The following is a 27417-nucleotide window of genomic DNA, read 5'->3' as shown; positions in this document are numbered from 1 at the left end:
TCTAAAAATAAGGAAAAACTACTGTATAATTTCGATAAACGTCAAAGGAATCACGACAGACGTGGGCTTTATTTGTACTCAAACACGTTTTATGATCACTGCAATGATTAATAACTGCTTTCCAATTAAATTACTGTACACTGCTCGTCACTGCTGTTACAGCGTGCCTGGCCATTTAATGTTTAGCAAAAGGTTAATTTTCCTGCTTATATTGTTATCTGTAATAATACTTTTGGAAATCGTATAACTGCATTATAATTTATTAATTATTAATTTATGATCATAATTAATAGCCAGTTAGCACTAGATTGCTGCATATGAGTAAAATATAGCTTTTCATTGTATAGCACAGACACACAGGGGTTATCAACTTTTTACAACAAATAAACTACCTACATTAAAAATATTTAAGTATTAAATTTGTTGATCGATCACAATTTATTTAGGGATTTATTTAAAAAAATATCATGAAAGTCGTAAAAAAAAAAAATTATAAGCCTATTCATAATCATTTTTATACTGTTAGCATGACAAAAATATGTATTTTATTGTGTAATTTTATTATTTTTTCACGTATAATATAGGTTCTTATTCCTAAGTAATAAGTAATTTTAAATAATAATAATAATATGTGTTAAAATCTAAGTGAAAACCCCACTATACGCGTGTGCCGTATACACGTAAAAGGTTTAGCTAATATGTCCAACAACATGGTAAAATGGTTAATCATATGGTAACCTAACCCAACCAACCAATCACAGCAAAGGATTTACGCAAACGTGTATAGTGGAAATCCGCCTTAAGCAAGAAAAGCTTAAGACAGAGAAAGCAACAAATATCTCAGCGAGTACTACTACCTATATTCGATTGCGTACAATTTATTATTTACTTAATTTTAATTTTGTGCCACACAATAAATTTCAATATCAACAATTGATACTTATAATTATAGAGATATTTGTTATTGTATTAAATTACACCATAGCACATTGTTAGATATATGTTTTTTAGTATGATTTCGTGAAGAACCGTGAATATTCATATTATATTACATTTTAAATTTGATATAAATAAATATTTTCCATGTGCCTATTATATATTTAAAAATATTACTTTATGTTAATCGATGACAAGTATAGAAAAAAATAGAAAACAAAATCTATATTAAAACAATTTTCTAAACAATATTATTTCCGGAAATGACACATTATGCAGCAACTCGATGTCAAGTGTCAACACAATAAAACCTTTAAAATGTGAACAAATAATTTATTAGTTCTTATTTTACAAACATTTTCCTTTTCTAAAAATAAATAGGTACTTATTTAATTTTTAAAAGTTCAAAGTATTATTTCCTGAATTGTCTGAGTTGTTTGCAACAGAAAATTTCTATTCTGGAAAAATGCCGTTTTTGGAAATATCATGTTTTGCGTAGAAAGTTTTTTTATACAACGCCATCTACGTGGTGTGTATTCGATATAATTTTGTATAAGATTTGTATAATAAGAATTTTGTATTAATATGTTTATAAATGTTTGTACTTGTATATAGGCAACCTATTGTACATATTCTTATTAATGACTAGGTCAGTAATTACCATGATATTATAAACAACATGTCAACATAGTATGATTGTAAAAGTCCAGACTTTGTTTAAGTTCGAGCAATTCGTCACGTCTTGCTTACCTATGTTATCACATTGTCAGATTGTCTTTAAATTATCAATTATTATTACTACACACTGCACGCCTTCACTATTTCCAGACGAAGTGCCTGACGAAGGATCTGATTTCGAATTTCCGATCATATAATGTTGTTTATATGTCATGGTAATAACTTGAGTATATAGTGGTCTCTTAGTTATAGGTATATAATATAATATAATGTATGGATGAAATTAGCATTATTGTAAATTAAATTGTATAATACTACTCGCCTATATTATTATAGCAAAGATATTTATAGGTACTTTTTCATTCCACGGCTCCTTTTTGACTCCACGATATTTAACGACTCCCAAACTATTTATGACTTTTTTTATCAACGATGTCGGTCGATGGGTAAAATTCGGACGATAAACAATAATGATTTTAATCCTGTCAGAAGCCCTCCACCCAGACAACATAAGACAAATAATAACCTTTATTACCAAGTCCAACCTTATCAATAGTATTTAAAAATGTAACTTATATAAGATGTAAATAATTTAGTTACCGAGGTTTAATTCAAATGAAAAAAAAAAATGATTTTAGTACTATAGAAATTCAACCATAAATTTTGATAATCACCATTGTGAATAAAAATAATATTTATATATCATATTCATTTTGGTTTTCAGTTATTTTACACGGCCCTCTTTGCCTCTTTGCTAATTACCTCGATGCCTTGTAAAACCCAAAATATTTTATCGTTATTATCAGAATAAAAAATAATGGTATATATAATTTAACATTTTGTTGTAATTTCTATAGAATTGCCTAGATATGAAATCCAATTAAAATAAATATATCTACCTAAGTACTGATTATATTTATAGCACATGTTTTGTTTCAATTGAATGGTGATATAATTTAGCACGTTTATAAACATTTTATAAACAATTTATAAACATGTTATAGGTACTCACTCGACTTTTATTCAGTAATTCAAATATTTATGATTCTATATTATACTTTTGTTTAAAAATAAACTTCTATAACCCTAAACATAGCACAATAAAATACACAAAATGCGCATTGCCTGAAAATTAAATAAATATAACATCATATTATAAGCAATATAAATTTAAAAAAAAATAACACAATATACATAATAATTTAATTTTTAATGGATTATATAATAATATAATTGATTCCTTATGCGGTAATTATATTTTATAAGTACCGTTTTGTATCGGATATAAATACAAAAGTTATAATATAAAGATCTATTGTGTAGAATAAATAGTATAAATCGTATAGAAAAAAAGAAGAAGAAAAATAAATAATTATGATTTTTATTGAGTTGGTAGGTAAAAAATATATTGTATTCAAATGATATGTGTGTCGTGTCAGTTTGTGGTCGTTATCGTTGTTTTATACATTAAAATATATACTTTTTACCTCACTCAATAATTATCCTATAATTATTACACTTCGATGGTGAATGTATCACGATTATAAATAATTTTTTACACTATGGTTTTATTTTGGTGTTCTACTGAAAACGATGTGCCAAATGAGCATTACAAAAAGAAATTACATTTGAAAAAGTAGAGTAGTTATAATATTGTAGCTGAGTGGTTACAGGTGATGTGTATTCATTATTTATATACACAGACACCTAAATATATGCGGCGGTACATTGGAGCTATATATGTATATACAGCGTGTTTCAGAGGTTATGATATTTCGTATTTGTAAGTGTAAAAGAAAATTATTTTTTTTTTTTATCAGATATACTCAATTAATAATCTTAAGATGAAAACTAGCTAATCCCGTGTTAAAATCATATTACAGAAGAAAAAATATCGCACGTTGTCGATAAAAATATAATATACTAGCAAGGTATAGGTAGCGCTCGTCTGCATTTGAAATTATACCAATTTGTGGCTTTTACTATAATCTTTTTTTGCCGATACTGAGACGAATACTGCGTCGGACACTTAAAATGCATACTTTTGTGCATCATAGGTATATAGCTGAAACACCCTGTGAATAATTATATGTCGCTCATTAAGTGTTATATGTATTATGAAACGGTAGTTGAAAAATCGTACTAATACAATGATGATGCGTGTACATTAAACAATGTATAAGAATGGATATTTTTAAAAACTTTGTAAGAATAGTAGTAATAATGAAGTTTTAAAGAAACACTGGTACTTATATATAATAATATAATGATATAAACAACTTAAACGCCGTATAGAAGACGCACTAGGCGATGCGGTAAAATACTCAGCGTGTCGGTTATTATAACCAATACCTACCTACATCACGTATTTAAGATGAACAGGTATTACAAAATATGTATTATGCTTGTCCGTATACTAATTGAATCTCGGAGTCGGGCCGTAAAAAGTTACTTATAATAAATTAAGATTAAAATGTAATTATAATAATATTATTATGAAAAAGTCGTACGTCTTAATAATGTGCGATAATAAACAAGCAAAAACCGGGAATAAAATTGCGTAGCTAAACAAATAAGAAAACAAATATGGCGTATTATAATGGCTCATTGGGCACGCGTTGTTTAAGACAAAAGATATATTCAACACATATTTATAATGATATATTTTTAATGTAATACATTTTGTATAACTAGATAATATTAATAGTAATAATAATAATAATAATAAACTTTAATATTAAAAAGATATGTTTAAAGTTGTACATGATATGATATGTATAGTGTTAGCTTTATTTTTGATATGTATTAGGTGATTCAAAACCGAATGTATACGATTAAAATAGTATAATGTTATATTATAAAGTTCGTTTTAATTGACCGAAAATAATTAGGGAAGTTATGTTTGGAATACCGTGGAATTATTGACGAAAGGAGTGGACGAAATAATATTATTATTTTTTTTTTAAATCTTGGATGGATATTCGTATATAGGTAGGTAATATAAATAGGAATAGAAAATTACAGAGGATATTATAATTGTATACAAATCCGATATTTTTTTAGTAAATTAATCTAGAAAGCCGGTGTTGACTAGCTTTTCGAGGAAAAACTTCACATCGCCTAGTTCAGAGTCTTTGATGCCCAGGCTCTTTAACATGCCGATATCGCCGTTCTCGACGGCGATGAATACCGAACGCAAATGCTCCAAGTCAGATCTCATTAGATGGAGAGCAGCACCGAAGTCCTCGATTGTTTGTGATTCTGTAAGCACAATTTTATTATATACGCGTTACACATTTATAGATTAATTAAATATTATCATGCTATTTAAATTTTATATTTTTGTTTGGATATAAAAGAACGATTCGTTAAATCCGTAACAAACTAGACACCTACCTACTCGTATATTAGTTATTATCGACTATTGTAAACAATAAGTACAACAATATAATTATGTGTATAGTTTAACCTGGAGTCGGCAGGAGTCTCCGGATGTAAAGGTAAATCGGTTAACGAACGTTTGAGAACTTAATACATTTTTGGTCAAACGATTGAGAACACTTAAAATTGATAAATAATAATAAAATAAAATAATAATATTGTAATAAATTAACAGAATTTTATCACGTGTTATAATATTTAATGTTAATGTTTAATATTTTGTCTTTCGGTTATTTTATTTTTCACATTGTTTTACCATAGCTTATTACATTTTAGAAGCATCTTCGAATTCTTCATGACTTGAAAATTGTAAACCAAAAAAACGACAATTCTAAGCCACTTTCTTAGGGTCATCAAACTTTTTAAATGCATTTTGAAATTTATTTTCGCTACTTCACAGGACTCGTATCAAATATTATTATTTACTACCTGTCTGTTCGTTATTGATTTAAATATACATAAACTATAAATTTTAAATTCTATAATAATCTTAATAGTATGAAAGTAATGCTAATAATATTTTATCTTTGGCTAAATAAATGAGGGTAAACAAATACGTTCTACAGCTAATCAGAAACCTTCTCCATACATCCCTGATTTGAGATTTCAGTTTTTTTAAAAATCATAAATAATAATATAAAGGTAATCTATCCACGTGTTCCAGTGAGTCGATACGTTTTTATTTATAATATATTATTTGTTCTTATCTTTATGTTTTTATAAGACTTGACCCCAGACTTTTTTTAATTATAATCCAGGGCTTCGTTCAAGTAGAATATAAAAAGAATTATAAAATTAATATGATTATTCGTTTAATTGAATCTGGGTGAAAGTTAAGAGCTGATAATATTTGATCCGGAGGGTTGCATTTTACTTTAAAGTTTCAATTAGTGTGGCATTATAAATTATAATATTATGGTATACACTATTATTTTTAGGCGAACTCCGCATTTCAAACGAAGGCACATAGGACCATTCTTCCATTTTTGTAAACTGATAAAGTATTAACTTTGGATAAAATTAGAAACAAAATCAAACTGAAAATAAATTAAAGTTATAGGGGATCTTGAAATTTTCAACGCCAAAATATAAGTAATGACAAGAATGATAAAACTATAACGATAAGTTGGTCGCAAAAACTTTTGGACAGGAAGATTATTTATTGGTTAGATTATTAACATTACTTTGTGGACCTACATATTTACAGTGACGAAATCGTAAAAGAAAAAAGTGGATGGGCTGTGTTTGTTACAACAGCAGTACAAACATTACATCCGAAAAACGATTCAGAACGAAACTTGATTTTTCAAAACATTCAAAATAAACAAGTAAAAAAAAAAACGTTATTGGTTACGTCTATACATGGTTGTGAGTTTTCTAACATTTACTCGGAAGTTTAAATCACGAGTTTAACCAGAATAAAGTATAACTTCTATATATATAAACATATTGTATATAGAGTACCTAACCATAAGTGTTATTATATGGTTGATGTATATGTGATTGCAATTTGTGGAGCTATTCTACTATTAAAAGACCGTGACCCGACAAATCGTTTTGACTTTTATATTACAGTCAATCATATTGTAATCTTCATAAAGTTGTACTGCAATGCGACAGAATAAGCAGTTTTACTATTGGCCAAAACTTTTCCAGTTAGTAAAAGTGTTATTGACTGCACCTCAATACTTATGGAAAATTTATCGCAGGTGGTATAGATTATTTTATAAGAAATTTCCTATAAATATTTTATATAAAAACGTGTAAGACTTTACTGGGAGTTGTGACCTTACAGGACTGCTCGGATCGATTGCAGACGGTGCAAAAAAAGTTTTTCTACAATTTGTAATTCAAAAATCAGAAAATACGACTCTGACTTTTTTGATGACCTTATAAACTTGTTATGGTATATTGTTGTCAAGTATAATATTACAAGTTTTATACTGGTTTAATGTAAGGGAAGCGATACGAATGCCCGGTATCAAGTACCTATTTGTTAGCGTTTATATCAACTAAATCGATAATTTGTTGAATTGAATCGACTTTATATTACTTTTTTACGTACCAGAGAGAGTGATTGCAACTTTTTCGACGCCTCCTAATGGTTCCAACGCGTCCCTGGCTTTGCTGCCAAATAATTTTTCCAAGTAGTTTGGTCCATGACTAGCTAAAAGTGACTGTAAAAAACTTGCTGTTTCTTCAACCGGTGGTCGTTTAGCTGAAAATCATATAAAATAATATTATTGGAATATCAAAATAATATAAAACAATTAACCGACTAAATTTTGTATTAATTAATACATTTAACCAAATATATTTTTTTAGGTCAAATATATGTATTAAATTTGATAAAACCTAAACGTGAATAAAATAATGTTTTTATGTTTATTTTAAAGATAAATAAGATAAATAATATTCGTATTATGTTTTTAAATTTCAAATTATAGCTACCTAGGTATATAAGTAGTGGATCATATTTTTTTTTTATTTATATCGTTTTCACTTAACACATAATTTTACTTGCCAAAAAATGATCGACCTATACTATTAACTATAATATGAAAATGTGTTGTACTTATAATCACTTATTATTTTACTGAAAGTTTAAGGCAAATTGCAAAATTTTTTATGAATTCGTTAACCATAAAAATATCAACTGAATTATGTGAATTAGTATTTGTCACGTAACTTATCATAAATATTTCATAAGTATTAGTATGATGTGTAAATATACATTATATTAGCATGTCGTAATTTATTAATTTTATAGAAAAATAACTATTAATATTATGTAAATACCTCTTTGAATCAGTTTATAAGTTATTTATTTATTAATTATTTCTTTATTCATAAAGTTGCATTATTATATTATAATTATAATTATTGCATTATTTAAATAGCATTTGCATAGTTGATATTTATTAATATTTTTATTTTCGATTAAACATATTGTTTAAAAATATATATATATATATTATAAACCTTGCATTAAAAAAATAATTTAAAATAAAACGAATGACAGTTCACCAAAATTTTTTCAAGATATTGCTGATAGTTGTTGGAGCGTACATAGAATATTTCTATTATGTAATTAATATACATATGTATGTTTTATTTGTTTTGTCGATAAAATGTATTTTCTTTTTCAAAAATTAATAATAAATTCGAAAAATGTGATGGTAAAATGTTGTGATATCGTCAGGCATATTTCTACAGATATTAAAGTTTTCTCGAACATTAATTTAGGTACCATAATATTAAATTAATTAATGTTAACATATAATAAGTCGTTCAAATATTGATTTAAGTAGAATTTACAATCTAATAAACTTTTTAAGCAGTATATGGCTACAGATAAAATGTTTTTATAATTCTAATTTATAATATAAATTATTGTTTTGCTCAACTAATTCAGATTTTAGAATATAAAATGTAATTTATCAAAAGTTTAATACCTATACGAAATATTTTAAGTGGAACTTAAATTATTTATTAAGGTTGAATATTCGGAGAAATGTAAAATATTAATAGTAAAATAATCATAAATAATAACTGTTAAAGAGTAGACATTTTAGTAAATTAGTTGACATTGAAGACTCTATATATATGCACGTACTGACGAACTTAAAATAGCCTCTATTGACCTCATTAAAATATGAAGTTAATGTTGCTTGAATTAATTTAAAAATAAAATAAGTTGAACCTTAAGTAAATATATAGTATATAGACATATGGGTTAACGTATGTATTAAGAAATTTGAATTTGTTTAGTTAGGTATCATAAACTATTTTGTCATATTAATACTTGCGGAGTTAAACATATTATAGGAGATTATATTAAGTTAATCACTTTATCTATTAAAGGATTAAGAAACTTTGCAGTTATTGTTTATTATTCTGTGAAATACGTTAATAATTGTGTTTTAACAAATATTATAATATATACGGCATACGTGTAGATAAGCGTAGTAGTTTAAATAGATTAAACGACAAAAAAAAATCCTTATCTAATAAATAGATAATCTAAGGACTAATACAAATCTTATGTAATGTGCTTGGAAAAAAAAACGTCAACACCAAAGTTTGGCTATTCAAAATATACATCAAATAAATATAGAACAGTTATGTTACCCGCAGTGCAAAGTCTGGCATCTTCATCATAACCATCTGGACAATCGGGTGCTCCGTCACATAAATATTGAATAGAAATACAAGCGCCGTTTCCAGGACATTTGAATGGTTCATATGGGTGACACGGTTCTCCTAAAACGAATTTAAACACTTTCTATTAATAAATCTTTATAATGCAACTAAAAATTTGGAGTTCATTTCCAAACTGCTTAAAATAATAGATTTCAAATAATAATATCAGGCACCAGGTATATACCTATATATGTATATAAATTATCAAAAATCAATTTCATATTTTATAGTTTCTACCAGTTGACATATTTTATGCCTTCGATTTGATTTTTTTCAATCATTTAAACATCTACATTATGATAATTTTCTATTTTTTTCAAAGTATAATAATTACTACATAATATCGTCACTTTTAGAAAATATGTTTTTATTATTCACATCACAGGGATGATTGCGAATTTCCTGCAAACGGTTTCATATTTTTTTTTTTTTAGTAGACTATTACGTTTTATTTAGTGATTATAATTCTTCGTTTTGTTTGTCTCTTACAAATATATTAATTTGACATTAAGTAATTATTATTTTATATTCGATATCCACCCCTAGTGACTCGTGTATTAGGTTATAACTTTATAAGTGTATAACACGCGTACTGGACGTCACCCACCAATCATATCCCAATCGTTTAATAATAACAGTCTCTATCGGAAATTTATGGATCCACATCCGTTTCGCACTGCCGTGTAGTGCTGTCGGTTGTGAAATAATTTCGTTTGATTACGGTCCGATTTCCTATTTCTGAACGACAATATAATAATGTGTACCTACCACGAGCACCTATTATTGTGACAGCGTTGTCATTTTACCGGCTATATCAACGTGTCAAGTCAAAATCGACATTTTGTTGAAATACATATAACGATATAACCATTAATGGCGCTCGCCACATAAACCGACGACTGCGCGTTCATTTATTAATTATTTAATTTTACAACTTTAACCTTCCTATACCGTGGTAAAATGACGTATTTTGTAAATTTCATCGCCGTACTCAATAATTCATTACTATTAATTGATCTGTTCTCTGTTATACGGAGTTACACGTACGGAGGCATACTACCTATACGTAAAGCGTAAAATATACTTGAGTAACCTAATAAAGATTTTTTGTCCAAAGCCTAGACGAAATAATGCAATAGGTATAGTCGATGACACGGTTGCAGGAGCGACGAGTTATTTTATTGAATTTTTTTTTTTTACTAAACATAAACAACTATCCGCGGCGTCTATGGCCATTCGATGTAACAGCATATTATCTATTAGTATATTTACATATTACATTAATATTTAAAAGATATACAAAGTATAATTTAGTATTTAAAACAAGACAAAGTAGTAATAATTAGGAGTTAAGTGATTAGTAGTATTATTTACAATTTACAGTTTGTTTATAAGATTCGTTTGTTTGAGAAATTGTATGATCTTGTGTATATTGTTGGGGTCCGGGTTGAGTACTTCAGCGAGGTGGTTGGATATTTGATATAGCCTTCTTTCTTTGTCGTATATTCTGCATTCGGTTAAGGTGTGTTTCACAGTAAGGAATGTTCCGCAACATGTGCAAACTGGGGGGACTTCCTTCTTCATTAAGTGGGAGTGTGTAAGGTGGGTGTGTCCAATTTTGAGACGGTTTATAGAGGTCTCGTGTTTTCTTGAGATGTTATCTGGAGAAGGATACGGTAAGGCGGATCTCTTGATTTCGTTAAGTTTGGTTGACATTTCATTTTATTGAATTTATTCAGATGGAAATAAATAATTTATGAAAATACATATTTTATACACCGACACCATGCTAGCAAAGACTAGAATTTAAAAAAAAATATTATTTTGTCATAATGTTGTTCGAATTATGAATATGTAATATTGTGGTCATACCGATATCATAATATCAAATATTAAGTACCAAAGCAAAAACCACAATTTTTTGGTAGTGTACATTCTACAAAATTCGTACATAAATTTTTAATGTGACGTTTTAGGAAATGTAAGAGAACAGTAACGCAGCGGAAAAAAGAAGACATCCTTAACATCATTTGTACTGAAACTAATTATTGTGCGCCCAGTGGCGTATTATTAAGGTTTTTCCGCCTCTAGGCACTTTCCAATTCGCCGCCTCACTCCCCCTTCATCCTTCCTACAAATATTTCTAAAACGTATTTAAATATACAATTTATATTATATTATAATATTATATTAAAAAGATACATTGAGATATATGTAGATATATGATTAATTTTGAGCGAACAAAAATTAGTTGAGTTTGATTTCATCAAATGAAAAATAATTTTTCTAATTTTGTAAAAAAAAATTGTTGAAATTTGCCGTCCTCCAATGTTGCCGCTCTAGGCCCGGGCCTATAGGGCCTGTGCCTAAATACGCCTCTGTGTGCGCCAAGTTACGATACTCGCACCGTTTCAACCCAAATGATGTGTACTTATAGACATGAGTAATGAATTGCACTCATATTGTTTGGTAGTGTTACATTCGTAATGATTTTGGTTTTTATGTAGAAATTACGTCTGTACTTTTTTTTTTTTTTTTTTAATTAGATACAATAAGATGTTCCTAGCCTTGGCTATCTACATCTATTGATATTACAATGGATGGTACATTTTTAACAATTTTAACATGATTAACGTCTGTATAATAATAATAATGTACATAATATATGTTGTAATTCAATAACGAGCATTAACTGAGAACGAGGATTCAATGACGGTGTGGTTAGCAGATTTCGTGTAAATTAATTGCTACTACGTTTGAAATTAAACTCGAGCATCGATAACCTGTTGTGAAAGATAAACGGATACATTGCAAACGTGTAGATACAGAGGATATTGTGAACTCAGGTAATACATACTGATTTGCCATATTGCAGTTCAAAGCTTATTATAAATAATTAATAGTTGATGGGGTTTTAGACTGTTCATGCAAACCACTTTATAGATGGGTGGGTACACATAAACAATTTAATCGACTATATAATTAATTAATCATTCAACAATAGAAATTTAATATTTTCATACACAATATCCAGGCTTAGGCGTTACGCGATCGTACCAAAATAACCTCTGTCCTATAATATATTAAACATTAAAATAGACTACTGCATAATAATTACATATAGTTCATATTCAGAATGATTTCATAAAATCGGGAATTTCTAAATTCTGAATAATTATATAAATTTAAGAATTCTGTTGTGATAGTATTTTTTACACGTTCAGTAAGTTAGCCATGTAACTGCGCCAAAGATTTTCGATAACTTCTCGAATTTAGACTCTTACATGTATTATTTTTTCAATTAAAATCACATTTCTGAGCAATAAAGTGTCGCTTTAAATTAAATTTAGAATATTATAATAAATATATAGTTTAATTTTTGTTAGTTATATTAGTTATAATAATGTTTGTACAACAATCAAACTAAAATTAATTGTTTAAATGACAGCAAACTATAATTTCAAATGTTCGATTGCATAGAAGTAATGACTGACTAATTTTGAAAATGGTTTTTTATTATTTATACTTAGCTTATGCAATAAATTTGAAAACGCAATTTTTCGTACATTTAATTATGCAAAAATTTTAAATCAGTCGATTATTTACGGAGTTTTAGCTTTCAACTGTAATTTATTACTCGTATATGGAATTGTTATTTGGTTTCCGCTCACATAGGTTACTTTTAATATAATAATTGTCATTAGATCTTTTTTTGTAGTGAAAAAATTCATTTTTTTTTTTCAGGAAATTAAATTGAAAAAAATTTATATCCGTAAACTGTATTCTAGACTTCTGCAGAATTAATTAGTTAAAAATCCACGAACTGTAAACTATTCCAATACTCTAAAATATAAATTAAATAAATTTTCTAATTCAGATAGTTTGTAATAGTTTGTTAGAAAAGTATACGAATAATATATTTTTAATATCTATTATTTACCAGAATTATTGGATTAGACTATTTGAATTGCTTTAGTTATTGTTTATTCGTCATATTTAACAAGTTTTTAACAAACGAATTTTCCATTGTTTATAAACCATAAAGTTTGTTCATAATTTGATTAAATATTTAGATTGGTATAAAAAAATAATTTCGAGAATTGGAATTATGCAAACTTTCAAGTTTCAGATAGCTTGGCTTCCTAGGTAGCTGAACGTCTGAATCAGAATTCAGGAAATTTTTAACAAAATAACTATTTATTTCCCGTCACTAAAGGTAATAACACATATTATTTATGATCAAATAAGACACTTAATCTTTTTCAAATAATTTAGTATCGTATACATTATACGTATATACACAATATAACCTTATTCGCAATATATTTTCATATTACTAAAACGACGAAGGGATTGGTTCATTATTAAGTTTCTGTAAATCGTGTTATTTATAATATTATAACCTTATATAGTATATAGTTATACCTATATACTTATTAAATACACAATATACATACATATTTATTTCTTGCATACCAATACTTTAATACCGAAGCTTTATAAATTAAAGATCCAGAAGCGCCCAACTTCCTGATATAATAAAGATTAAAATCATATGATATTGTTGTAGGTATTTATAATCTCGCTAACAAATACTCAGTTATATCAAATTTAAACATGTAAATACCATTTGAAAAATATATAGGTACAAACCGTATAACCATATAGGTAGGTAAAACCAAAATAAAATCGTTAAATAAATTGAAAAGAGTGATGTTTTCTTAAAATATATACATACACATAGGTATGATCTGATAAGTTATTTCAATATATTTATTTACATAATTATAAATTAATTACCTATCGTGTACACGTAAATAAACAAATATTTTTAATTTATTTATATAAGGTACAATACCATGTTGATATTTCATCAAGAGTTTAAGTGCATAAAATCATGAGTACATATAGCATGCAATTACATTTTTATTATAAGTAAGAAATATTTAAAACATATATTAAAATATCAACATAAACGTATATGCTTAAAGCGGTATCTGAAACTCGTACGAAAAATGTCATTATTATTTAAGACTAGAGTGTTTTTTAAAAAAGCTTTTCGACGGGCCATTTAGATTAAAATTTAAAATGTAAACACAACTGTGAAGAATAGTTTGATAATTGTTTTTTGTTCAAATGTTTGTGATACATGTACAACACCAGTCGTAATAATTAAGAGTTCTCAAAAAATTGTATTTCTCAAACATTTTGGTATTTTTTATAGCTGAAATGGGTAAGTGTTAATATCAATTACTATAGGTATAACAAAAAACGCATATAATGCAGATATTTTATCCACTACCTAATTATAAATATTAATTATTATTTATATTATATTCACCATGCACATATTAAATTTTTAATATTATAGATGTATTTAAAGATTTATTAGATACTCATATCGTATTAACACTATATTATATTTTATGTGTATGCTGTATCAAGAGCCTAAACTAATGTTCAAAGATAAGATGAATATATATTAATACCCAACTTTGCTAATTATACAATGTATTTTAGTAATAATAAAAAATAACTATAAAACAATTTTACTGCGAAAAAAACCCATTATCAAACATCATATTAGGACATATACATGGTGAAAGTTACACTAAATTGAAAAGGACAACTCAAAACACTTTTTATTACCGAACTTTCGCAATAATAACTGACGTATTATATGCTCGTGTATAATTTATATGTAAAAATATGATTTACTCAAATAGTTGAATGTATTTTTAAAGAAATTAAAAATATAAAAGAAAATAAACGATTTCGAGTGAATTTGAAATTGACATTGAAGTGTTGTTAAAATAATATTCAGTCCACCATATAATACATAATAAAAAATATTAGTAGCACTTTTAATTTTTGACCTTTTTCTTCCCACGTAAATAGTGCTGTCAAAAACACACCATTGAAATCAATATATTATACGTCACCATATTTTATTATAATATAATAAATACGTATTCTATTTGTGAATTCTAAGTTGAAAATAGTGACGTGCCAATTATAGTGAGATTATTCTAAGCTACCCAGATAAAGTTAAAATATTTATTCACTGGAGATTATATTATTTAATACAATTTATTCTCACTTTAGAGAAGCTGAAAAAAACAAAAATTACTTTTTCTGATATCATATAGGTATATATAATAATATGCTACCTACCTATTATGAATTCAAATAATAAGTGAATTATATGAACTTTTGATAATCTATTTTAAATTTCTAATTTAATATTCTTACACCTATCACACTTCACGACCTGAAATATATTTTGTTCTGTAATTCTTTGGAAATCGTTCAATATGAACAAATTAACGTCGTATGAAATGATTAAAAATACTCAGCACGTTTTATAAAACCTGTACGAAAATGATTATTCAATGTGAAAAATGTAATAGAAATACAATTTGTGTAGAGTTTAGATAACTAACATATTTCTGTTTTTCACGGTATATGTATATTGATATTGATATTTTTGCTTGCAAAATAACTCTTGAGTATATGATGAATGTGGCAGACAAATTTATTTTTATTTTTACTATTTTCCAATGCCAAAGTGAAAAAACCATGGAAATAAGATATACTTATACGCAGAAACTTTTTGAATTCTATTTTTATTTTATTAAATCCAATTTAATGTAGTTTTTGTTGAAAAAGAGTTGCTGCGCGGATGTCATAGGTGGTTGTTTTTTTGACGCCGGTGTCAAATTCCCATCGAACGGTCGGTAATAAAAAAATAACATCAATAAATAAGAAATATATTTGCAATATTGCGATCATGTGCACGTATACCCGTTACAACACGTATATGTCATATTTTCTTTTAATCTAAAACGTGAAAATATTACCTCAGGAATATAAATTCCCAGTTGTCATCGTGAAAATACATTTTTCGGATACCTACTGTCATAGGCTATACCTATACATCGATGCGAACCAGTACAAGAGATGAGTATCCAGTTACAGCAAAAATAATGAAAAAACGATCCAATGTACCTAACTATACATGCAATTATTACGGAAATCCGGAAACATTTGCATTTGATGACATATGTACACGTCGAGCGCTTCCCGATATATCCGATGACAGTATAATGTGCATATTACCTATGTGACTTGTGACAATATAGTTTTCAACTCGATATGACTAACCAATATCACTTTTACACGAAAAACAATTTTCCATTTTACGTATAATATAATATTATATATTTATACCATTATGGTATAATACAGTACTATACTATTATAGCTGCAGTTCCATTACTCCACCATTGCCGCCGGTCGTGCAAGAAATATACAACCGAACAATGCAACCACCGTCGGAGCGTATAATATTATATTATAGAGCAGCTTTTATTTGCGCCACATGTTATGTGTACACTCCGGGGCCCAAAACATTATGATAATTTGACTGTATTATTATAGTGACAGATAAGACTATGATATTGCCAGTATGCGCTGTGCATATATTATATATGAAAGTTGTAATTTCAAAACGGTTCGCGATATGTATATATAATATGGCTAAATCGGTGTGTGGGTGTGTGTCTGTATGAAAAAGAGAGGGAAAAATAGGGAAAGATAGGGGGTTGAGAATAAAAGAAAAAAGAGAATGAGAGAAAATAACTAAATTATCTAGAGACGTTTGCCATCCTTGCTGATGTCAGTGAATACTGAGTAGAACAAGACACGGTCCTTTATGTCTTATGTGCCATCAGGAAATTAATGCAATTGTAGTCGTGTTCGTGTGCCAATATGATATAGGCACCCACAACTGACTACCATGAGCAGTGTAATACCCAATTGGTTATAACAATTATAAGTACACGTGTCAAATAAACATTTTGCAGGACGGTATAAACAATTTTTTTTAATTAAATACGAATATTATTTTACCAGTGGATCGGAGTGTTCATAATATTTGTATTAAAATCAGCACTTGTGCGTAATACAATTATTACTAGGTACCTACAAGTTAACAACTGCAAGCTTAATAAAAGCAGATTAAATTTTTTTTAAATTACGTCAATATTATATGCATATGAATTTTTATACTTTTATAATTTATGCCTTCATTCAAATTTTTATTCATATAGCTTTAAACTATATATTTAAGTACATATTTTAAAATATATATATAGGTGCTCTCTACCATTAAACTATTAATAATAAGTTAAATAAGCCTTCTGTGGTGACAAATTCTCTCAATTTTCCTGAACCATCCCTACTACATTAAAATGTTAATCATACCATTTTTTTTTTTTTGAAAATTGTATGTATCTAAATCGAAATTCAAGCATACACATTTAAAATAGTATCAAAATCTAAGTTTTTTAAAGATAGTACACATAAATAAACTGGATAATTCTTAGAAAACTGAATTTGAATAAATACATTATGAAAGGATAAAATTGGGATGGGAATCACGCTTTACATCAAATATCTAAATTACAAATATAAAAATTAAAGTTAACATAATATTCATCTCTACATAATATGCCCCGTTATAAACTTTTATTTTAACATTATTCTTTGAAATCGATGATTTTTTTTAAAAACATATACATATATAGATATCCTATACAAAAAATAATTAGTTTTATCTAAGACATTTACATTATAGATGAATATATTAAGAAAATATAACTCTTGATAGTATTTTATAGTTAAAATTTTTATGATAAAATAATCATAATGACAATACTTTTAATTTTCAAGAAAAATATTGTGGAGAGATAATTTTTATGACAAGAAAGAAAATGTTTTTAATTATAATCAAACAAAAAGCATAAAATTCTTAAAATCTCACGGGAGCATTTAAAGAATTTTATGAATTCTATTTGTAGGTAATAAATACTTATTATTCATAAAAGATCATTTTTACTAATTATGAAATGTATATACTACCTACCGAAAAAAATTAATTGCACGTTTTAAAAGAATGAAATATTATTGAATTATATATGCTGCAAGTAAAAATATTAATAATATAAAATAAATTATATTTCTTTCCAATAATCCATGTATTTTTATAGCCTCGATTAATATTTTTAATTAAATATCAACAATATTTTATGATAAATATTTTTGAATACATCAATATACCTGATAATATACAATAAACCTATAGATTTAAGTTACAGTATATTTCTATTATTTCTATAGTGTTTATATATATATTAATATGTATGTTTTGGTTATATTACAATATTGAAATGAAACATTAATTAAATAAATTTAACACAATTTAAGTAAATATTAATACTTCTTTACATAATATGTAATATAAAGTAAATACTTAATTTACTACAAAAGACATAGTTAATTTATTTTTTTTTTTTATTATAAGCTACTAAGCTAATGTTTTCTGTGTGAAATTATAATGAAAAACTTTTTAGCTCATGGTTTATCAGCTAAAATTGTAAATTATTTAGTTCAAACTTTTTGAATTTGTTGCTTTAGAAGGTTAATAACTTTACTACAATAAACTTTTCAGTACTTTTACAGTGAAAACCATAATATTTATTAGTAATTATACATATATGTTTGTTTTCATTGGGGTAATTACGGGGATGCATAACGGTGCACTTGCACCTCCTGGTAATATGTAGAAGGCGCAAATATATGCTTTTGCACCTGCAAACGCTGAACTTTATACCTATTGACATATTATTATCAAGTATAAAAAGATGTCTATAGCATAATACGCGAGCAAAGCGATTAACTTTAAATATGACTTAATAATTGTTATTATGATTATTATTTATTGGACTGATAAAGTTTTGCACCTGCTGAAATTTAATGGAATTACGCCAATATTTGTTTCATAATTTCCAAAATATTTCAATCGCATGTGTTTAAACATTTCAATTCCTATTAATAACCTTATTACACTTAAACCTAATAATTACAGCTGTTTTGAGATAGGTATAAGAACATGATGTTTGAATTGAAATTGACTGAGGGATGATGAAAATGTTTACCAAAATATTAAACTATACATTATAAATTTACCATAAGGTAAAACAGTTTGACGCAGTATGGTTAATTTATATTATTAATAGTCATACATTTGAAATAATTAAATAATAATATATTTCAAGTGGTGAGTGAGATGATGTTTTTACTGTTAAATAAATGATGTTCGTTCTGCGTACATCTAATGTAACCACTTGAAAGTATTATTTATTATTACAGCTTGTAACAAAACTGTTTGAGATACGTCATGGGGATATATTGTCGAGGACACTTACTGAAAACTGAGTGGTCCTTATATAATAATGAATAAGGCGAAAAAACATCGTTTTACTCCAAACAAAAGTTTACTTACAAGTTTACATTAAAATTATTTATAAATCTTAACACATAAACTATAACCCTAAGGTTATTTGACCATACTTTTAAATAGTGTGTCATTTTAGAGTAGGTATCAAAAAAAAACATGCTGTTTTAAGAACTACGAAGAAATAATTATTCTATGAAAAATAAATTGCATTACAACCAAGGGAGAATTTTCTATTTTTTCTATTTAATCAATAGTGAAATCATGAATATGATCATCATAGAATAATTTGAATTGATTGGTATGGACAAGTGTTACCCAACTTTATTGATAAGCGACTGACTATTGAATCTTTCTTCTGTGAGATTAAATATATATATATATATATATATTATATAATTAGTTCTGATATACTCGTAATTATATAATTTAAACTAATGATATGCGTATTATCCATCAAAACAATTTTGCGAGTCAACATTGGTTCGTGAAATATAAGTTGGAAAACATAGATTCACACGGTTAAAGTTATGGAATGAAAACAAAATTTATAGATGATAAAAACATACCCATACGATAATGATTGGATGTGTTTACGGTTTTTGGTTAGTTATAATGATCCATTCCAAATTTCATTTAAAGTATACTCGATTTATATTTTAGTTAAAACGAATTTAAAAAAAAGAAATACTGCCGTGGGATAGAATATTAAAATCGGTTTATTAAATGCGTGTGAATTTTTACGGGTCATGTAACAGGTATATTAACCACGCCTATTTTTACATGCAATTTATTACAGTACCGTACAGTATAACGTTTTCACATTAACTAAGAAACTAATATACACTGCTAAAGCAAACTACTATTTTGAAAATAATATTAGTTTAGGTAAATTGTGAACATAATCTAAAAAGTTTTGTAATATTATTATTATTATTTTAGTTTGAAATTAGAAGGAAACTATTGTTAGAATGAGCTCATTTTTATGACACTTTTATTTAATAGTTTTAGGCCAATTGCACACCAAAAGAGCAAAGCTGTGTTAGTCATCGTTATAGGTAGTCAAAAATGTGGATACTTCTAACCGCAGTATCAATCATAACTAATTGAGTTTTAAGCTAAAAAAATGTTATGTTTTGACTATGTCTTATCAGTGTGCGTATATTTAATAGTTTTGCTTTTTTGGTGTGTGATAGTTCTAAGTGAAAACCACATATCATTGTTTTTTAATATCTATGTTATATAACGTTAATATATGCGCATATACAATTTAATGTTAGGTACTGAAGTTGCGCATTAATTTATTTTTATGTTTTAAATTGAGTGGTCATAACGTTATATTATGCATTCTATATGTGTGAGTAATCTAGCAAAAAAACGGTAACTTTTATAATTTGATATGCCTTTCATTAGACTCTTTTCATACATCACACATAACAAGAGCTATTCACCTGCCTAAGTAAATACACTTCTTTTTATGTGAAATATTAACTACATCAATATATTGTATTATATAATTCACTGTCGGTACGGGCCTTTCAACTAAAAACTAACCAATGTTAGTTTTTGTTAATTTTATCTATCAACAAAATGTATTTAGCGTACACGGATATGAATAATACGATTACAATCATTATTGTTTGTTTTCCTAAACATTGGTGTAGTGAAATTGCATATTCAACACGCCGTCAATGGTATTATTATTAAATTTGAATATAGAAGTAATTTCCTTAACCGTTATATAATATATAAACACGTCAAATCGTGATGTTTTTGTCTAACATCTTATTTACTGAACGACGAACATGTATAAATATTTTATTATCAAATTAAAAATAATTAGAACAACGGAAACGTAGTAACTATTGACACTAATTATCACTAAAGTCACTACACTCAAAATAAACTAAATAACATTACATTTAATCATCATTAGCATGTAATAAAATTAAATAAATAATTGCATAAGAATTCATTTTTTAGATAATAGTTCATATTATTATTAAAATACACATATTTACGTATCAATGTATAATATGTATAATAATAGTAAATGGGTTTTAAAAATGTATAATGGATATTGAAACAAAAATTGTAATCAATAAAATATAAAAAATAATGCCGCTTTTATATTAATTTAAGAGTGATCGTGATAATCATTTATTAACCATGGTAGCCAGATCCAATCATATGCAACTGTAGCTAAAGCAATATTTATGAATATACCCGAATTCCACAGTGAAACCAAACAATAAACGCACGAATCATTTCTAATAGAATATAATAATGATAAATATCCTACGTTATCTGGAACATACTTATTCATATAACTATAAGTTAGTCTTAGTTATAAAGTTATCATTTCACTAAAAAAATATTAGATAAAATCAAGTTCTAGGCAATTTGATTTAGTTAAATATAAAAACTAAAACATTTTAAAACTAATTATTTTGAAATCCTGGTGATCCAAATTTTCTTAATTCAAATAAAGTGGCATAAAATATTTAAATAAATATTTCTTATGCGATGGGACTAGATAGTAGTAAATAATATAGCAAACATTTTAAAATAAGGAACAACACACAACTGGTATTATAGCTTACTTTTAAAATGAAAAACTAAATAAAATAGTATATTATTTTTGTGCTGTGCAGTATCGTAAGCAATGTAATCTCACAATATACATTGGATTCAAGTAGTTACCATATTATATATTTTAGGGGTGAATCGAATACCTAAACGTACATGTGTACATATTTTTAGTCATCCGATGACATCGAAAAAAAAAACAGTGTGGAAATCAAAGAAACCTGCAACTGAAATAATCGAGATGGATTACGTACAAATAATAGCATATTATGGGTAAAACCGAACGCTTAGTTGCATGGCCGCTCATCAAGCTATTTTGATTATGCGCGTGTACTAACTAAATATTTTAAAGGCCTATAAAATTTTGCTAAATGGAGTGTAACGATAAATACATTATTATATATCATAATTTTAATAAAATATCCATACAGTTGCACAAACATAAATTAGAAAATTATATATCTTTATTCGTTAATATGCCTTTTAGATTTAATAAAATAAATAATAAATTATCTGTACAAGCTGCACAAACATAGACTAACAAAATATATATCATTATAAACTAAATTACTTTTAGAGTTAAAGAAATAAATAGAATATTATTTGCATAGCTATACAAACATTAAATAAAATTACAATTAATTATATAACTCTTAGATTTAGAAATAATCCCAATCTTTGCAGTTGTACAAATATGAGCTATTTAGTGAATGAGATACTAATGATGACACGCAAATGACACCGCAATCTCCAAATTCAATCACAAAGGCGGCATATCATGTCTATAAAAGGGCAAACAACAATCAATTACACGCTCAGTCGCTTACTCAACATTGTCTCGATGAATGATGTATGATATTTTTTTGTGTTAAATTTTTACAAGTTTAAATAAATTTAATTCACTTTAATATCATATCTTTCGATTTGTTGAATATAACATTCTTGCATACCTCTTTTCACGCCGGTCATCCAGCATCCACTACATCAAGTCGCATCAAATATAATTTCACATCTCGTGTCATTAGAAAGGTAAGTGAAAATTCATACAATAGATATTTTCCATACATTTAGTTTATTTAAAAGGAAAAACTGTCTTACCAAACCCCGTAATTTATCATACAAAGTGGCGAGTTAGAGATAAACATTAAAAATAAACAAAATTTAAAATACTATCTTATAATAATAATTATATATAGCATATTTTTAACTCATTACAGGAGTGACCGAAGATTATTATGAAAACGGTCGGATATTATACATACTCTCAACATAACTCCCCGGGGAAGTGTATACTAACACACATATATTTAATATGCCGCATCAGCTATTTTATTATACTTAATATTATTAAAGTGGACAAAAATGGCAACGTACCTATGTTCCTTTTCGCGTGTATGTGCCCGTACAGTTTGTTGAGATCGAGCGCGGAAACAATGAGGCCGCCACCACAGCAGCACAAGATCATCGCGGCGGTCAGGATGAGCTGCTGCTGCCTCGCCATGATATCGTCTGTCGGCTCGGACGGTGTGACACTGAGTGTGTATGCTTGCGTGTGAGCGTCGTGTCGGTTGCGAATTTCCCGTGACGGCGACGGCCAACACCCAAGCAATGATAGGGCGCCGGCGCCGGGCACCGCAAACAGTCGAACGTATATTTAGTCGTCACCGCCTCCTGCTCCTCCTCGTCCTGCACCACCACGTCCCTGCTCCTATTCCTCCTCTTCCTTCCGACATCCTACCATTCCTCTACTCGTTCTCCCAATCACCCCGTCCTGTTCACTTCTACGTCTCTAGCCGCCACTGTCGCCACCGCGCCCGTCGTAGCTTTTTGTGTGTTGTAGTCCGTACGGTAACAGGTAGGCAGCGCCGTTATAGTTGTTGCACAGCTATATTGCCCGAACAGCACCGCACCGGAGGGGTTTTGGCGTTAACAGCGGCACAGTCGGACCCACAAAAGTTGTTGGATGGCGGTAGGATGGCAGGGGCGATTGGGGTGCACGATGGCAGGAGTGAGAGTTTGCAAGTAGTACGCGGATTATCGGACATTTCCCCCATCCGCCACCCACCGTAATATAATGAAGAAACGCCACCACCGAGTCGGTTAACCTACACGTTGGCTATGAAACGTAAAATAAAATAAATTCATCTTCGTGCTCGGCGCGACACAATATATTTTTTCCATCGGTTCGTCGGGGTTTCTATTTTTATACCATATCATCGAACGCCTGTCACGCCGAAACACACTTTCAAAGTTATGCATTAGTTCCATATTATATCCGTAGTGTATACATACTTTAATATATACACATTTTACGCAGTCTACACGTCTGTACTGAAACATATGTATACATATTACAGAGGGTACTAATATATACAAACACGCCATAGATACAAATATCCATGGTAACGTTGTCACCGTTACCACCGAATATTCTGAACGACCCGCGTGCCAGATTTGATATACTACCTACATATCTTAGATCATATACAATGGATGAAGCCATCGGGCTAATTCTTGAAGCCAGAATAACTCAGAGCCCCGACTGTTTGTGCACATGCGCGTAATTCTGATTGGTTAATAAATTATCACAAAAAATAATATGATCATAATATAATATACTATTATCAGTCATTTACCCATTTACGCATGCGCAGTAATAACCAAGGCTCTAGCGTTTTCAGTCATTTTGGCTTCAAATCTAATACACAAGCATATACCGAGTGGCTACATCCATAGTATATGATCTAAGCTACATGTATAATATTATATAGCCCCATACGTTTGTTGCTGTGGTTGGCGCACCAAACGCAATATTATCATTATAATATTATGTAAGATTTTTATGATATTTCAAGTACCTACGATTTACGTCTTGAGAGACGGCGATAAAATAATAACAATAACAGCAATACAAAAGCGACCAACTGTTGGAGACACCAGGCTGCACCGTTGTGCCTCCGTCACTATACTTTTCCCACATTCACTATACCGCCTAAGTGTAATATATTGTTATGGTATGACGCTGTGAAATTTGTACCTACCTACCTAAACATAAAATGAATTAAATCGCGTGTATTTCAACAGAAAAAAAAATCGGAAAGTCAATAAAACACCACATAAATATTAAATATTGTACGTACTTACCTATTTTATTATTTTATTGTGTAAACACTAAAGCATTCGTTATGTTATTATGTTTACCCATAATTTATAACAATTAATTTATTCCATTATAAATGCATGCTATACTTTCCTTTGTATGCAAAGGTTGAGCAGTTTGTGTACAAACATTATTGCAGTCTTTTCGGTGAGAATCGATTAAAATATTTGTTCTAAAACTCTGTAATTAGTTCAACGTATTCGTTATTTTTCACATGAATACACTTTTTATAATATCTACGCTGTATTCATATTATTTAAATTAAATTTCTGAAACTTATTTTTGGGTCACTGTATTACTAAAATTACATTAGTGCCATATACATAATAAAACTGCATATAACATTTTTGAGTCAGGCAAGTTTTATTGTGTCAATCTAGCCATGTTTGTATATTATTAAAAAGATGTTATAACAAAAGTAAAACTTTTATAACGCCTCAATAGAGCGTTTTTATTTATGCTTACGCAAAAACAACCACTCTTTTAATGTATATTACATATACAAAAAAGTAACTAATTATCATTTAAAAATCTGGAAAATGTATATTTTTCAAACTTGAATACATTTTTTAACCCTTTCATTTAAAATGATAGCATTGTGATAATAATTTTTTTTTATATACCTATCTTATATATATATATATATATATATATATATGGTGTCAGTTAGTCGGTAGTTCTTTATCACACAAAAAGAATTAGAGTAGAAAAGCCACTTTAAAAAAAAAAGAGATTTTGTCATTCAGTAAAATACATTTTTTCTCATTTATTTATAAAAATATTAATTTTAAAAAGTCCTAAGCTTGTAATACATATATTTGGTTCCTTTTTAAGATTGCTTTTAATAATAATATTATATGTAATGAATGAAAGATTTAATTATATATAATTTGATTCTAATATAATGATTATCTGCGATTAATAATTATTGGATGTTTTGAAATCAAATCAAATAATCTAATAACTATTATCTAATTAGACAAAACGTCAAAAGTAAAACGATTGACAGATAGAAATTATTGTGTTCCATGTCCAAAATTGTTTAAACTACTCAATTCGCGCAGGAATGAAACATTCAAACTAGTGTTCTATAGTTGAGAATATCTATATAAAATGTATGCTTGATTTAGAAATTAGAAAATAATATTCAAATTTGAGTTCTAGTGAACTAATAATGAATAACGATCATTTTAAAAGTTAGTCATTTTTAATAATATGTGGCTCTTTAAACCCAATTTATAATTAGTTAAAAAAAATTACTTAATAAGTTTAAAAGTGTGTTTAGTTTACAAATTATTCAGACACTTGCCTATAATAATAATATACTCTGATATAGTGTTTCATTTAAATTTTAAATAACGTCTCGTTTATTAAAATACTAAAATATAGATATAACCTAATATTATGCATAAAAATAACCACCAATTCCAAAACTAAGACTTTGATAACTATTTTCAGATTATCCATACATCGTTAATGAATTAGAAGCTATAATTTAAAGTAAAATAGAAGTTTTACATGAATAAAATATTAACTTAACTAGGTAAACATCAAGTTCATATTCTAACGTTCAACCAATTTATTTTATTTGAACAAATAAATATATGCAATATTGCATAGTATTTTATACTGTTGATTTTAATTCAACACTTTTACAACATAATATGTTATAGAAATAAAAAAATACATTAAGTTTATTAAATTGAATGTCATTTGATCGTTTTATATAATAGTAAAATTGTTTTTATAAGCATAACAGCATATTTAATTTTAAAAAAAACGTAATTTAAGCAGAACACGTCATTATCAAAAGTATTTTTTTTATTCATTCAATCAGGATTTTATTGAAATACAGTATTCACGTTTTCACTGCAGTTACGATTCTAAAAATAAATTTATAATAATGGCCAATTTAAGTAAAATAATTATATGTAAAAAATATTTATGAATGTACACTAAAAATTCCAAAAACATTATTTCTTTTAAGTAATAAATAACAATTAACAACATTATACTAAAAAAACATTTACTAGGTACCTATTAGTTTAAAAATTAAAGAAAAACATATTTTTAAGAACTTTATACTATACCCATTACCCATTACACATATTAC

The 27417-nt window shown here is 27.5% G+C and overlaps 1 protein-coding gene across 1 annotated transcript; it reads right to left on the bottom strand.

Annotated features, from left to right (window-relative positions):
* Positions 1-2805: 2805 nt before the first annotated feature.
* LOC107163536 (IDLSRF-like peptide) lies at positions 2806-23708 on the bottom strand. The gene is made up of 4 exons (XM_015510993.2): positions 23519-23708; positions 9187-9318; positions 7121-7273; positions 2806-4875 (listed from the first exon to the last, which is right to left on the bottom strand). The coding sequence occupies exons 1-4, from the start codon at positions 23643-23645 to the stop codon at positions 4682-4684; spliced, it is 606 nt and encodes a 201-aa protein (XP_015366479.1). The 5' UTR covers positions 23646-23708; the 3' UTR covers positions 2806-4681.
* Between the last annotated feature and the right edge of the window lie 3709 nt (positions 23709-27417).

The sequence above is a fragment of the Diuraphis noxia genome, unplaced genomic scaffold (assembly GCF_037042655.1).
Source record: "Diuraphis noxia isolate RWA-SAM2 unplaced genomic scaffold, SU_Dnox_SAM2 contig0005, whole genome shotgun sequence".
Lineage (NCBI taxonomy): Eukaryota > Metazoa > Arthropoda > Insecta > Hemiptera > Aphididae > Diuraphis > Diuraphis noxia.
This window is presented reverse-complemented; position numbering and strand designations above follow the sequence as displayed.

Coding starts and splice junctions, on each gene's coding strand:
- LOC107163536 (XM_015510993.2), bottom strand. CDS start 23,645: ATGGCGAGGCAGCAGCAGCTCATCCTGACCGCCGCGATGATCTTGTGC. Junction 9,319..23,518: donor ACACGCGAAAAGGAACATAG/GTACGTTGCCAT, acceptor AATTCGTTTTAG/GAGAACCGTGTCACCCATAT. Junction 4,876..7,120: donor AGTTGCAATCACTCTCTCTG/GTACGTAAAAAA, acceptor TTGTGCTTACAG/AATCACAAACAATCGAGGAC.